General features: G+C 37.9%; 1 protein-coding gene across 1 annotated transcript in view; it reads left to right on the top strand.

Annotated features, from left to right (window-relative positions):
- ADAMTS12 (ADAM metallopeptidase with thrombospondin type 1 motif 12) overlaps positions 1–15,054 on the top strand; it is a 172,885-nt gene that overhangs the window by 131,558 nt on the left and 26,273 nt on the right. The window contains exons 15-17 of the mRNA XM_031608435.2: positions 3,899–4,143; positions 5,041–5,182; positions 13,240–13,366. Coding sequence (XP_031464295.2) covers positions 3,899–4,143; positions 5,041–5,182; positions 13,240–13,366 — 514 coding nt within the window. The remainder of the gene's footprint in view (positions 1–3,898; positions 4,144–5,040; positions 5,183–13,239; positions 13,367–15,054) is intronic.

The raw sequence follows: 15,054 nt of genomic DNA on the forward strand, positions 1-15,054 counted from the left end.
TCCTGGGCTCCATCAGAAGAGGGGTGGCCAGCAGGGCCAGTGAGGTGATTGTTTCGCTCTGCTCTTGTGAGGCCCCATTTGGAATACTGCGTCCAAGTGTGGAGCCCCAGTACAAGAAAGACAGGGAACTGTTGGAGAGGGTCCAGAGGAGGGCCATGAGGATGATCAGGGGACTGGAGCACCTCCCCTATGAAGACAGGCTGAGGGAGCTGGGCTTGTTCAGCCTGGAGAAAAGAAGGCTGCGGGGTGACCTCATTGCAACCTTTCAGTACCTAAAGGGAGCCTACAAACAGGAGGGGAATCAACTCTTTGAAAGGGTGAGTGACAGCAGGACAAGGGGAAATGGTTTTGAGGCAGGGAAGATTTTGGTTGGATGTCAGGGGAAGTTCTTTACAGAGAGTGGTGAGGTGCTGGAACAGACTGCCCAGAGAGGTTGTGGATGCCCCGTCCCTGGAGGTGTTCAAGGCCAGGTTGGATGGGGCCCTGGGTAGCCTGGTCTAGTATTAAATGTGGAGGTTGATGGCCCTGCCTGTGGCAGGGGGGTTTGAGATTCGTGATCCTTGAGGTCCCTTCCAACTGGCCATTCTGTGATTCTGTGATTCAATGAAAGGCTGAGTTTCAAATGATGGGTTTATGACTGTGGCAGGCAGAATGGGGAGTAAATAGATTAACAAAAAGGAAGTTTTGCAGTTCAAACAAAGGAATCTTGGAAAAAGGAAAAGTGGCTAGGGACAGGGTGGTGGTCATACAGGTTCTGCCTTCTCTTTTCATAGTGTGTAGGGGAAAATAATTTTCAAATGTTCATTAGAAACCTTTAAATCTTAAAAATCAAGAAATGAGGGATTGTGCAACAGGGATGAAGAGAGATCTGATTCTGGTAGGCAGAAGGCAGAGCTAGGCGCTATGTAAGACTGAATTTTCCTGAACTGACAAGCAAATGAGGAAATGTGACTGCATTCACTTTAATCCAGAGGTTTATCTTGGTTCTGAAACCCTGTGAACAACCTGATTGGAACTGATTCAACACTTTGCACAGTTCCTTGCTGCCTAAGTGCACACAGAGGCCTGATACACGCTTGAGATTAATTTTGGACAGAGCCATGATGCAGATAGGAATCTGAGAGATTGGAAGTTCTCCTGCATCCTCACTTCAGAGATTGTCTTTAGCCTATAATTTTTTCCCCATTACCGTTACATACTGCAGTGCTCCTATTCCATGGAAAGGCTGCGTGCAACTGTACTTTGATCTGCAAACCTGATTTGCCATGGGAGGCCTGTGCTGTTTCATGTGTATTTTTGTGATAGTACCTAGGACCTGGCTCAGAAGAAAATTGTGCTTCAGGAACTTCCATTTTTAAGTAAGAAAGTCACATATATGACAAACTGGAGAGCAGGATGGGAGCTGGTGTGAGAAATAGCACGACTGTAATCTTATCTGCAATATTGTGCTAAGTACTTCGGTGAAATTTGTTCTGACTTACAGCTAAGGGAAAAGAGAAACAAGCTCTTCAGCCCCAGTAGCGATGTGCTTACAAGCACTGTATGAATTTATTCGTATACTCTTCCCATGATTAGGAAGATACAGATTAAATTTTTGTTAAAAATTGAAAGATTAATAGCACCTCAGAGTTGCCTCTGCACAGGCGTATGACAGCACCTGCAACACGGACGCTGCAGACTTTAATGAATACAGTATGCAGGTTAGCCAGCTGACATTTCGACGGTTATTGAATTTCACATCTCTAGATAATCTTGACAGTTGGAACCGTATTTCCAGGAATAATTATATTAACACCACCTACACCATTTTTAAACAAAAAAAAATGTGGTGCTGCCTGATAAAATCAAAAGCTTAGTCCTGATTGCCATTGCTTTCAAAAGCAGATAACATTCATTGGGAATTAAACTGATGTTCTGGGAATCCAGGAGATAATTTAGGGAAAGCCAAAGGGAAGGAGTGTGATACATCGACCAAATGGTAACACCTATCATCAGGCAGCTGAAGTGTATTTAAAATCAGGTCTATATGCAAGTGTAAGTGATTCAGGCAGAAATAATTATGCAAAAACTTGACAGGGTGCAGACTTTTTTAGGTTAACAACAGAAAGAAAATTACATTTGTTTTTATATTTTGTACTTTGAACAAGTGTTATTCATATTACATCTGGAAAAAAAAACCTGCTGGAAAAAGGACAGCAAGGTTGCAAAGCCAAGCTCTCAGAAAATTACACAATAAAATTTTTGCATGCATAAAATTTAATTTGGCCCAGTTGTGAGTATGTCTTCTAATCAAGTCTTTAACCATACAATCACACACTGCTTGTAACACATCTCCACTTCACTAAATGAATACAACATATGGGAAAGTCATTAGACCTTAGTTTCTTACAATGTTCTGGTTTCCTATAACAATCTAGTTACTTAGTAATCTTCCAAATTTTGCTATATCCTTCACTTGTGAAAGACTGAAACATTTCAGTTTCCATAGCTAATCTCAGAAACACGCAAAAGGTGTCATCCAGAAAACAATATCTGTTTAACATTATGTTTCTTTTAATTACAAAGGAATTGAAGTAGACATGCTTTTTTATTTGGTTGTGGATTTTTGTTTTTTGTTGTTTTTTTTTTTATGGTTGTAGGTTGTTGGTTTTTTTTTGGGGGGGGGGGGGGGGGCGGGAGAGGTGGCAGAGAAATGAGGGACATAGATGGGTGGATATTTTAATTTATTTGAATTTTTTTTTTTGTGGCTTTATGTTTTGTTTCGTTTTACCATGGACAACATATGTCAGTGGTGTCTGTACTTGTTATCCTGCAAAAGAGCTACAGGCTGTAGCTTACTGAAGTTGTCCAGCATTTTAAGTGTACCATGGATTCTGAAGTTCAGTATGGTTTATGCCTATGTAATCAAAGCTGATCAGCTTACTTTACAAGACAGGTGATGGGGACGTGATTCTCAGAATTTAATTTGTGACAACAGCTGTGTGTGATGAGGAACTGCATACCTACACTGCAACCAAACTTCTGCAGCTTACATTCCTAGGGTATCTGCTTGTACAGCTTGTCATCCTTCCAATTTCTAAAACTCAGCCAGGAGCAACATCAAGAAAGCTGTTTGAGTTTGTGTTCAAATTTGTATGTGAACTTTCTGTTTTATGTTTTTCTTTCAGTAGCAATTGTAGTTTTCTCTAGAGAATCACTGAGCCTAACCCCCCGTGCACAAACAAAACTCTCCAGCAGGTGTTCTGACTTCATTCATTATGCACAAACCAGTAACCTCTTCTTACAGATGATTTTGCACATGAATGGCTTCCATGTTTTATGTAGCTAATTTATCTAAGGGAAACAGTCATGGAGAACTTGAATGATTTCAGACTTAAGGATTGTGAAACCCTTTACATCCACTGATGATGTATGTAAATGTTTCATATGTAATGAAAATGTTCATTACAAATTAAAAAAACTTTACTACAACAGGTTCTTAACAAAAGACTCCCTAGTCTTTTTCCAGAGTACTCATGGTTACGGTATGCCAGAGCCCTCGGCCTGGTTGTAGAGATGCAGATGCTCAACTATGAAGTAAATTTCATGTGGCACAGTTCAGAAAAGCATTCACATCCATATCCCTTCTAAATGCCACTATAATTGCTGAAACATAGTACATATTCTCTAACTGATAATGGAAAATCTGGGTTGGAAAGTCCCACTATTAATTAAATGAAAAGAATATATAAATATGTAAATGAAAAGCTCCATGAGAGCACTTTTTTATATATATATATATATATATATATATATATTTTTTTTTTCCCCAAGCAAATCTAGTGTTTTAAAACATCCTAAATAAACTGCAGTGACATTTTTCTTGTTTACCCCCATGTCTCTGTTTTTTCTCTCTTAGGATATGTTGATATTGGGTTAATTCCAAAAGGTGCAAGGGGTATCAGAGTCACAGAAGTTGCAGAAGCAGGCAATTTCCTTGCTGTGCGAAGTAAAGACCCAGAAAAATATTACCTGAATGGAGGTTTTATCATCCAGTGGAATGGTGAATACAAAGTAGCAGGAACAATATTTCAGTATGACAGGACAGGTGATCTAGAAAATCTGACAGCTCCAGGACCCACCAATGAATCAATATGGATTCAAGTAAGTAGGAGATCTCTAGCAGAGCCCATTGGGTTTGGATAGTAGCTGAATGTATGAAGACTTTGAAACTGAGGCTGGAAAAATATGTATATTTTTATGTAGACTGCTCTACTAGCATCTTATCTTTAAAAAATCATTTGAGCTATTTTGGAAAGAAATATATTGCTTGAGAAAGCAGTTCGTTCTACCTGAAAACATGTATGTCCTGTGTCATAGTTTGATTACGATCATGGGAGAGGATCCATGTAGTGGGTATTCAGTTGTCACCATCAGAAATCAAATCCAATGAAACCATTTAGGAGGAAGAGGAGAAACTTGTTGCCTCAGTAGTTTATCCCCTGAAGATTTTCTTACCTCTCTCCTATCAGCTAAATGGTGATACTCATGAGTACATCTACTTACTTGGAATTTTCCTTCTTAATCTGGAAATGGTGAATAATAATAATAAGGTAGAATCTGAATAAAATCTCTAGTTTTCTGACACTGGATATTTTTTAACAGTTGTTATATATGGGTAGGGTAATTACCATTTATAATGGTAGGCAGTAGCTCTTAATCAGTGCCACATTTTCCAGTGCCTTGGGTGGACTTTGCTTTATCTCATGGTCAATAGGATACCAGTTTTGTTGGCCTACTTACACATGAGCTTTCAAAACCGCATGTGTCTTAAAAAGAAACATGTCTGCCACTGTCAGCAAATAAATGAAAGGTTTGCCAGTCTGTATTTTTGAATGGGTAGTGGGCTTCAAAATGGGTTGCTTTTAAACCTGCTGGTTTTGGTGTTTTGTTGTGTTTTTTTTTTTTGTTTTTTTTTTTTTTGCTGGCATACTTTGAAAGCTTTGGGCTAGAAGGTTATAGTAATGATAAATGATTAAGTGAGCTGTACTGTTTTTCCAGCTACTTTTTCAAGAGACTAACCCAGGAATCAAGTATGAATATACTGTTCGTAAAGAAGAAAATCATGAGAATGAGATTGGAGAGCCAGAGTATTTTTGGCAATATGGAGAGTGGACAGCCTGCACTGTTACCTGTGGAAGAGGTAATTCCATATTTCCTTTTTCTATTATTGTCTTTGTTACTTTCCTTAAAATGATCTAGACCATTTCTGTCATTTCTGTTTCTTTAAGAGGTAAGGTTCTTGCATGCATTTGGCTAGAGAGCTTATATGTAAGAATGTATTTTAGCTTTAAAATAAGATAACAAGCCTATTTAAGATGAGAAAGCATCTGTAGTACTTGCCCTGAAATTCTCAGTGTTCCTGAGCCAAATTGGAAAATCTAGTTTTCTTTTCCCTTGCACTTTCAGAATTATCTGTAATAATCCTACTTCCCAAAAGTACTGATTTGTAACCTACTTTTGTTTCTCTGTGTAGGTGTTCTAAACCCAGATACATTGAATACAAAAACTACCCTTCATTTCTGTCCAAAAAGCAAAAAATACATTTGTGCATTTCTCAGTAAATATTTCAGTCCATCTTGAAACTTGTGTATCTTTGCCACTCTCAATACAATGGAACAATTCCATTTGTATTGTAGTTCTGTGTGGTGCATTAAGCTGGACAATTGTGTAGAATGACAACCATGAAATGCTAACAGGTCTAGAAGATTGCCTTCGGTAAGAGAAAGTGCTGGCAGGAAAACTTTCTTTAAGGTATAGGGCAGTACATTAAACTACAACAGTACACTGTTGATGTTATAGCCGCTGCATAACTGATGTGAAATAGGTCTTTCATCTTTCTAATGCCTGGGTTTTGCTTGGAGTATGTGATTATTGTTGGTTCTTTTTCTTTTTTTTTTTTTTCTCAAAAGTAAAGACAAATTTCTTAACAAATCCAGTTGCTGGTATGACAACAATAATGATTATACTAGTTATGGTTTTTAAATCCTTCCTGTCATGAAGGACACTGAAAGAATGTGTTTTTCAAGGATTTGGAAAAGAGGGCATTTGAATAACTGTAATTCTAGAAGATTAAAAGAAGAATTTTAGGAGATCTTCATAAGTTAACCCATCCCCAAAAACTTTCCTGTATTAATATGTTTATGTGTGTATAAATATGTATTGATGTTTGCTTTTAAGTACAAATTTCTATGTATATATGTGGGGAGAAAAGAGCTCACCACAGAACACCATGGGCTTTCTTGTTAGCAAAATAAAGCTTTTTCTTTAGGTACTTAAAACAAATGCTTTGCTCAATGGCATGCTGCATGTTTTAGCTCGTTTATGTACTTGTGGTTGATGTTTAATCTAACAATTGTCATGATAACAAAAAGAGGGAGGAAAAGTGAAATTAGACTGATTATTATGTTTTTATTCAACATCTGCTTCACTTTTCCCAGAAGTGTTTCCTACTAAGTAAATTATAATCCTGTGTACTACCTTCTGGCTAAAGAATTGTGTGATTTGGCTTTGATTTCTAACTGCAACATGATTATTTAAACAGAAGACTGCAGGATATGGGTTTTTTTTCAGTTTTTATTTAATAAGTGGCTTCCCACTTCACCATCTTTGGCTTCTTAATAAATATTTCTTGAGCTTATGGATCTATTATCTACCTCATTGCATAGGTAGAAATGAAACATTTCACACAGCACTCTGAACTTCTTCATATGACTCTGCAGGGATACTGTGAGGTACATCACAGTATGAAAGCATGGGAACCTACTCTGTTCTCCGTATTCATTCAAGGACAAGATAAAAGAAATAAATAAATCTTTTGCTCTCTTTCCCCTTACATACATACACTTATAAAAATTACAAAACGGACTTGAAGGAAGGTGTAATCTGCTAGTAAGTAATGAAGTCAGGGTATTGTCACTTACTTACTCCCTACCCAATGAAAAAGGGAAAGCCTGCCATAGATCTTAAATTCCTTGCTTGAACAACGGGAAATATACAGAATTGCAAGATTTGGAAGGGACCTCAAGAGATTGAGGCCAATTCCCCTGCTAAAGCTGGTACACACAATAGGTTGCACAGTTAGACATCCAGCCAGGTCTCTAGTATCCCCACAGGGGTCTCCACAATTTCTCTGGGCAGCCTGTTCCAGTGCTCCATCACCCTTATTGTAAATAAGTTCTTTCCCATGCTAGTATGGAACTTCCTACGTACAAGTTTTAGGCTATTAATCCTTGTCCTATCACTGCGCACCACCAAGAAGAGCCTGGCCTCATCCATTTGCCTCCCACCTCTCTTTAGATATTTATAAATATTTATCAGATGCTCTGCCATCTTCTTTTCCCAAGGCTGAACAGATCCAGGTTACTCAGCCTGTCTTCATATGGGATCCTTAACCAGAACCAGTGTTAAGGATCCAGATCCTTAACCATCTTTATGGCCATCCACTGGACTTTTTCTATGAGATCCTTGTCTTTTTTGAGCTAGGGAGACAGAGTTCTGATATTACAGTCTGTTTGCATTTCTCTGCAGGTACCCTGTGCTTAATTTGACTGTGCTCTTGGCTGCCTGAATGTGAACCAGTCGTGCTGTTGGTAGGGACTCTGAGCTAGCTGTGGCCCTACTAGGCTCCACATGAGTTTGAGCTCTGCTTATCTAGATGTAACCCTGCACATTAGCAACAAAACCTGGAGCTCAGCTGCGCAGCCACAGAGAAAAGAGTATGTGGAAAATGTTAATGGTCCATCAGCAAAGAAGTTTGTAAACTCTGAAGTCTTGCCTCATTTAGCAAGGAATGGGCATGATAGGAAATGTTTATGTAGAACCAGAAATTCTCACAGTTGCACATTATTGTATTTGTTCCTCTTGAGTTCAGCTCAAAACCAAGAGGCAAAATAAAGGCAGGACTTAATGTTCCCAGTGTTGCTGCATTAATCAGCATATTTTCCTGACTTCTGCAGAACTTCCCCCTAGGTTTAAATAATGAGATTGATTTTATCTGAATGTACAGGCTGTTTAGAACCAGAACTTAGTGCCATTGGCAGTAGCAAACCTGCTGTGCCAAATCTCAGGCATTAAAATATTTTCTTAAGGTTTCTAACATAAAGTGTGTTGAAGTAGGCAAGAAGATAATCTTCTGTTATCAATACGGTGCATGACAACTCTACTGAAGACAAATCTTCAGTGGGGGTCAAGGAGATTAAAAAAAATGAGTTGCATTTGTTTAGACTAAATGTGATAATGAAATAACCTTGAAGTACTTTTTCATTCATCATTTGGTAAATAATGAACTAGTTGCTTTTCATGTTCAAAGGGGAGGCCAAGAAAGCTGAACTACTGAAAACTGACTGACATAGCCAGTGAGAGAAATTGATTCTTACCTAGAGGTTTTTTCCTCCTGGCCAACCTGGACCTAGATTCATTGTAGGCCTCGCATTAAGATTGGTCAATAGGACAGTGATAAATCCAAGAGCTCTTTGGCCTTTTGTAGCCACAGAGATCAGGACAATGAAATCATGCTTTCCATAGCCAAAAGAGGAAAACAGAATTAGGGAGTGGCAAATGGGACAACATACACAGAAGCAGGCTGGTCCAGGAAAGCCTCTTTTATCCAGAAGAAAAAAAACACAGTTTTACCTCCTTCTCTAAGGGAAATTTCCAATGATGCATAATGTATTGATAGTATTAAGCTTTGCCTTCACAGAATAACTTCAGGTCAACTCCTTACAGTCATTTTCCTATATTTCTTGCCTTAAGGTTGTGCCACTTATATTTATGTACCCTGGCCCATGTCCTTCTCCAACTCCACTGCAGCTGTGATAAAGAAGAAGTGCTTGTGTTTTCCATCATCTCCTTCACATGCTTATATGTCTTGTAGTCTCAAGAAGCGAGTTAATCTGGCTTGTCAACAATCTAGTCACTTAGCAGAGAATAATGTTGTCTGAAAAATTGATGTTTTCTGTAGCATGGATAGCTAATACTGTTTGCAGGGAAAAGGAGAATGCATGACAATATCTATATGTAGTGTAGAAAATAGTTTGATCATTTCATGACAAACTCTTATGGCCATCATTTACAGTAAAAATCATGAACTTTGCTCAGTCCTTGCTGCAGATTCTTTTGCTTTATATAGAATTGCGTTGCTGTCAGGATCTGTTCGTTACAGAAGGCATCCTGCAGACTGTTGCACAATCAAACTTTAGTTGCATACAGCAATCCTCTGACCAAGTGGGCTGTCCCTCCAGAGGCTGCTGTCCAGCCAGATAGCATATAAAGCCTTTAAGCTTCTTTTATAGGACAGTTAATTTAAATGCCTCACTAAGTACTTTTCTAGAATGACTACCCATTGTTGTTTCTTAAAATAATGGTCAATTAGAAACTATAAGCAAAATCCCTTTGTACTTTTTGAAATAATGGTATGATGCTTTGTGGGACTAGTTTTGAGTGGCATGGGATGTAATAGAAGCAAAAAATACAGCACAGCTGCAACTAAGGGAGAATATTAGGCAAGTTCAAAATCTACTCCTCCATAGATAACGCCAGTGATTGGCAAAGTTTCAAAGCTTTTCAGAAGGACTTAACTGTGAGATTTGTTTAGGGGTTAATTGCTTTGTGCCCTCTAAATCCTTCACAACTGCTATCAGGTCTATTTTGAAAAATTACCTCCAGGTGTTCCTGAACTGAAATGTACTACTAAACTTGCAACACTGAGATTGAGAAAACAATAGTCACAGTGTCTTACTTCACGATTATGGGTCTAAGTTTTATAATGCCAGGAATGTGAAGGCAGTTTATTGTACTGTGTACGTGATCTGTGCATGCATGGGATGTAATTTGTTCATTCAAGTACCAAAGTGAAGTCCATGCAGACTATTTGATTTGTTGCACAACAGTGAAAATTTTATGTTCACACAAGTGGTTCTTACTATGCTCTTTTGTACGCACACTTTGTACATGTGCTTCTGGAATGCAGGACCTTCAGTTTTGTCATTCGCAACTTTAAACATGCCCAAACTTAAAACTGGACTTTCATAGAATGGGTTGGGTTGAAAGGAACCTTAAAAATCATCTAGTTCCAACTTCCTTGTCACAGCTGTTCTTCTAACAAGTGTCTACTCTTTTTTAAAATCCCTTAAATCCCTGGGTACTGTTTCAGTGGGTATCGTTTTTGCCTGGGGGCAATTTCTACCTCCCATCTTAAAAGTTCAGTATTAGTGTTGAAGCCTCGTGGAGAGGTAGAAGTGCTTTCTGAGTTGAGTGAGTGAAATTAAGACGTGTGTAAATATTTGGTAGAGCAGAGTTGAAAGTAAGGCGACTAGCTTTCTATGCCAGTTTTTGTCCTTGTTGTTGTTGTAATTTCCATGGAAATAAATAGGCGTCATTATTTTCAGAGGGACCCATGTATCTTTACAGTGCTTTCTTGTTCAAGTTCCTCAAGATTAAAAAAAAAGTTAAGAAAAATCAACTATCTACGGATATCTTTTGTATTCCGTCTAATCATAGAAATGGTAATAATGTTTTTAGAGTGACAAAGAAAATCAAAGATGACTTGAATATTCAATAGAATAATGAGGTTTAGGAAGCATAAAATGTCTGTTTAGGCAAATGCAAGCTAGTTTTATGTACCATTTGCCAGTCCAACTTTCTTTTTCTATTTCATTTTCCAGACCAGCTGAAAACCTTGAAAAAACGTAATAAAACTGCACACAGTGTTCCTTTCTTTCCACAGCTTTATTGAAGCACCACTGTATTTTTAAGTTGACAGCTTCTAAGAAAATGTGTATGCATCTATAGAAGCATATAAATTTTTTTTCAACTTTGTAACTGAATTGTATATAGTCCTGATGGTAAAAAAAAAAAAAAAAAAAAGCATTTATGGCTTCTTTAAACATATGTACTCATCCTTGAATTTACCAGATTTTGAAACTACAATATAAATTCATGTAACTTCTATACTAAAAATTTTGTTTGTGTAAATTAAGTTTACTGATGCCGTGATCAACAAATGTTTTATGAGAATGTACTGCCTCAAAGCAGTATTTCTGCTAAGGTTTATAGCTGTTTTAAAATGAATTACAGCAGCTGAAATGACACTAAAAATTTACTGGAGCAAAAGAAGTATTCTCTTGCTTAATTTGCATTTGCAGCAGCATCATATCATGATTTTGAAAGGGTCAGAGTTGTATTTATGTGAACTCCATTGTTTACAACTAGTGCGAAGGCTGCTTACTATTCCACTTATGTTTCTCATAGCATAAGACAGGACTTTGCTCCCTGAGAGTCCTGCACTGGACCAAACAGCTTTCTGTTTGTTGAAGTCCCCAGAAAAGAGGAGAGCCATGTGCAACCACACTGCAGACAAGATGGCTGTGCTGCCATATAGCTGCTGCCATGTCAACCCTAAAGCTTGAGTGCCTCAGCAAAAAGAATATTAGCAGAAGCATAGGGCTGCAGGTCCCTTAATCGTCTCTTCTAGATGAAACTAGTTCTCATTCTGAACTAGATGCTGTTGGGATAGATGGCTTTAGAGGTCCCTTCCAACTGAACTATTCTATTCTAAAATCAACTCTTCTGTATGAATAGTGGAAACTCAATTTATTGAGTTGTTGCATAGATTCTAGTCACATGTCTGAAGGCTCTGTAGAAGCTGCACCATTTTTTTAATTATCATAGACCTGAAATCTTAGTGTACTATCCATAGAAACTTCTGTCTGTTTCTATGGAATAACCCAGATATGCATAGAAGACTTCTCTTCTTGTTGTGAAGGCTTTTTTCAGTGATGTCTGACCATAACCTTCCCCTTCGTATCTACATGCCATGCTCAGTTTTTCTAAGAAGTACCTCTGATAGTAGCTTTGGATTTCTTAATATTAGATTTAGTAGTCTGTTTTTTTTTTTTTGTTTTTTTTTTTTTCCTGTGTTTACTTATGTATGTGAACTGTTTAATTTTGGAGAGAAATGTGTTTTTGAATGCTGCAAAGTTGCTTAAGGCAAGCCAGCCATAATGCTAGTGTGAAATTCTAGGGTGTATGGTTTAGTTGTCTTATAAGGGAACATTGCATAAAGGATCAGAAGAAAATGGTGCATGGAGGAATATTTTCATGTTTTCTGAAGCAGCATTGTATCTGAATTTCTCTTCTTTTCTTCTGGATAGATTCCCATGCTGATTACTAGGAGATATGAGAAAAGGAAAAGCTTGGTTCTTAAATATATCACTGAATACATAACATTTACCTCTGACACATAGTAATAGTGCTACTAAGCCCATTTCTTCCCAGGAGAGGGATGAAACTCACAGAAATAGTGCCTTAACATCTGCATATAAATTGCTATGAATAAGTGGCAGAGTTAACACAGTGAGCAAACAAGATTTCTTCAATCATGTTTATCCCATTTGTCTGGATTTGCAGCACAGGACCAACATCACATTATTGCAGAACTCTTCTGGTTTTTCTTTCGGTTCGCACTGGAATAATGCAGTATTTTGTTTCTGTTTTCTTTCTCTTCAATGAGCAGGAGTTTATGTGACTGAAACTGCTAAAAAATAACCTAAACTGTACATATGGAATCTCTGTCCATTACAGTGATTTGCCTCCTGTCTGCTGTGCATCAGTTGTTTAGAAAACAGATTTTATCCTTTGTATTATGAGTCGTTGTTTTAAGTCAAGATTTGAATCATTTTTAAAACTTTTAAAAAGCAGAATTCAGCATTAGCAATCATAGGATTAACATAGGTGAAAGTTCTGTTTTTTTTTTCTGTATAATTGCCTGTTCCACGAGAACAAAGTAAAGATCAGTAATAATCCATATGCTGTGAACAGTCTCCTGCTGCCCTGTTGTCTCTTCTCTGTGAGAAATCCAAAAAACCATTCGCAGCTCTTTAAACTCAACTGATTTCAGGGGTATAAGAACCCTTTCTGAGACTGACAACTTCATTGAGATAGGAGTAAGTTCCTTCCAGTATGTACCTTCAGCTAACTAATTCACTGGAGCTCTGCATAACTCCCTTTCAGGTTGACTGAAGGACACATGTAGCTCAGATATACAGCAGAACTGACTTCTACTCCTGAAAACATCACACGGCTCTTTCTGTATTCTAGGATGTGGTGTGTAGACAGTGTGTACACCTCATGCTGGAGGACTTCTGCAGTTTGTCCCTGGCCTACAGGGATTACTCTTCCTATTTTGTCTTTCTCTTACAGGGGTGCGTCGCCAGATTGCCCACTGCATGCGGAAGGGAGGTGGAGAGGTCAAGAACTCCTTCTGTGACCCAGCCACACAGCCAAATGGAAGACAGAAGAAGTGCTATGAAAAGGATTGTCCACCAAGGTACCATTACTTTGAAGGCCCTTGTAATCTTAAATAGGAGTCATTCAAAAGAATATATTGGTTCTAATACCAGATTAGTGTGGCATCTACAGCCTGCCATAAAGACAGCTTCCAAGTGTTCCAGAGCAGAGGTGTCAGAAACCCAGTAGTGGTCAAATTAAGAGTGAATTAATTAACCACAGTAAACATTTTCAGATGATAGTACCCTGTGGCTGTAAAAAAGGCACAGATTTGCTGGAAGGCATCAGTGGTGCAGAGCACATGTGTACTCTGTGTTTTTTGCTATAGTCAGTATTTTTTTTTTTTCTTTGGGTACTGACATGTCCTACATTTACCTTTTACTGTCTTTGGAAATCCTTTATCATGATGTCCACAATGGTACAAGATCATAGAATGGCTTGGGTTGGAAGGGATCTCAAACCAACCAGTTCCAACCTCCCTCAAAGGAGTTCTCCTAGTCTGTACATGTATCTGGGATTGTTCCAACCCAAGTGCAGTACTTTGCACTTAGCCTCCTTGAATCTCACTAGGTTTCTGTGGGCACACTGCTTAAGTTTGTCCAGGTCCCTTCGCATGACATATACAAGTCTTATACAAGTCTTGTACAAGTCTTTACCTAGTAATTCTAGCTAACTCAGGATCAAAGTTATTGCAGTTATTCCCTTAAAGTATTTCATGCTATATTTGTCAGCAGCAATTTTCATGAAGCTTTACTGTAACAAATCGTGTGGTTGTTGGTTGTATTAATCATTTCCAAATATCTTCACAAGATTGTGTGATATTTCCTTTGGGAATTACATCTTTCCAGATGCAACCTCTATAAATTACTTTTAAAAGTATGAACCATGAACATCTCACAATTCTCCACAGATTGTGAGGAAATACAAATAGACAATAGATCAAACTTAGCAACTAGTTGACTACATAAGAGCCAAACCTACCTGTTAGTGTGAATGTAGATGCTTTGTATTTATAACACGTATAAACTTGATATTTATTCCAAAATTTCAAATGAGCTCAAGTTACTCCATTTGTTCAAAGCAGTTGCATATTTATATTATTATTTATGCAGTCTATTTACTTATTTTTATCTTAACAGAAGTATGACTATAGTAGTTTAATTAAGGAACCCCTTGTTCAAGCCCCTACTCTGATTTTCAGCAGACCTATAGCTGCTTAAAGAAGAGCAGACAAGGAAAGCATAAATTATCTCTCTTTCTAATACGCTTCCAGTTTCCAAATACTTTTAACTCAAGGCATTTCTAGAGAAATATATCTCCACAGTAATAGCTCATTTTGGCCCTGCAACCCTGTAAAACTTCATTATTGCACTACTTCCTTGGCAAGAAGTTCCACAGTTTTAATACCTACTATGTGAAAAAACACTCATTTTAATAGTTGGACTTTATGATCTTGGAAGCCTTTTCCAACCAAAATGATTTCGTTCTATGAATCTATGATTTTATTTATTTTGAATCTGGCTTTCACTGGCTTCTGCTGGTGGTCATTTGCTCTTTCACTGGAAGAGCTGACAGGGCAGAGTGGGTTTTTATTCACCCTTCTCAGGCCATTCACTCAGTAGATCTGGTCTCTGATTCAGGCTGTAGTCCCAGCTGGTATTTACTTTTTCATGACATACATGCCATCTTGAACCTAGGCAGATGGGTTATACATCTCTGTCTGGAAAA

This window comes from Phasianus colchicus, chromosome Z, assembly GCF_987193195.1.
Source record: "Phasianus colchicus chromosome Z, bPhaCol1.hap1.1, whole genome shotgun sequence".
NCBI classification, from domain to species: Eukaryota; Metazoa; Chordata; class Aves; order Galliformes; family Phasianidae; genus Phasianus; species Phasianus colchicus.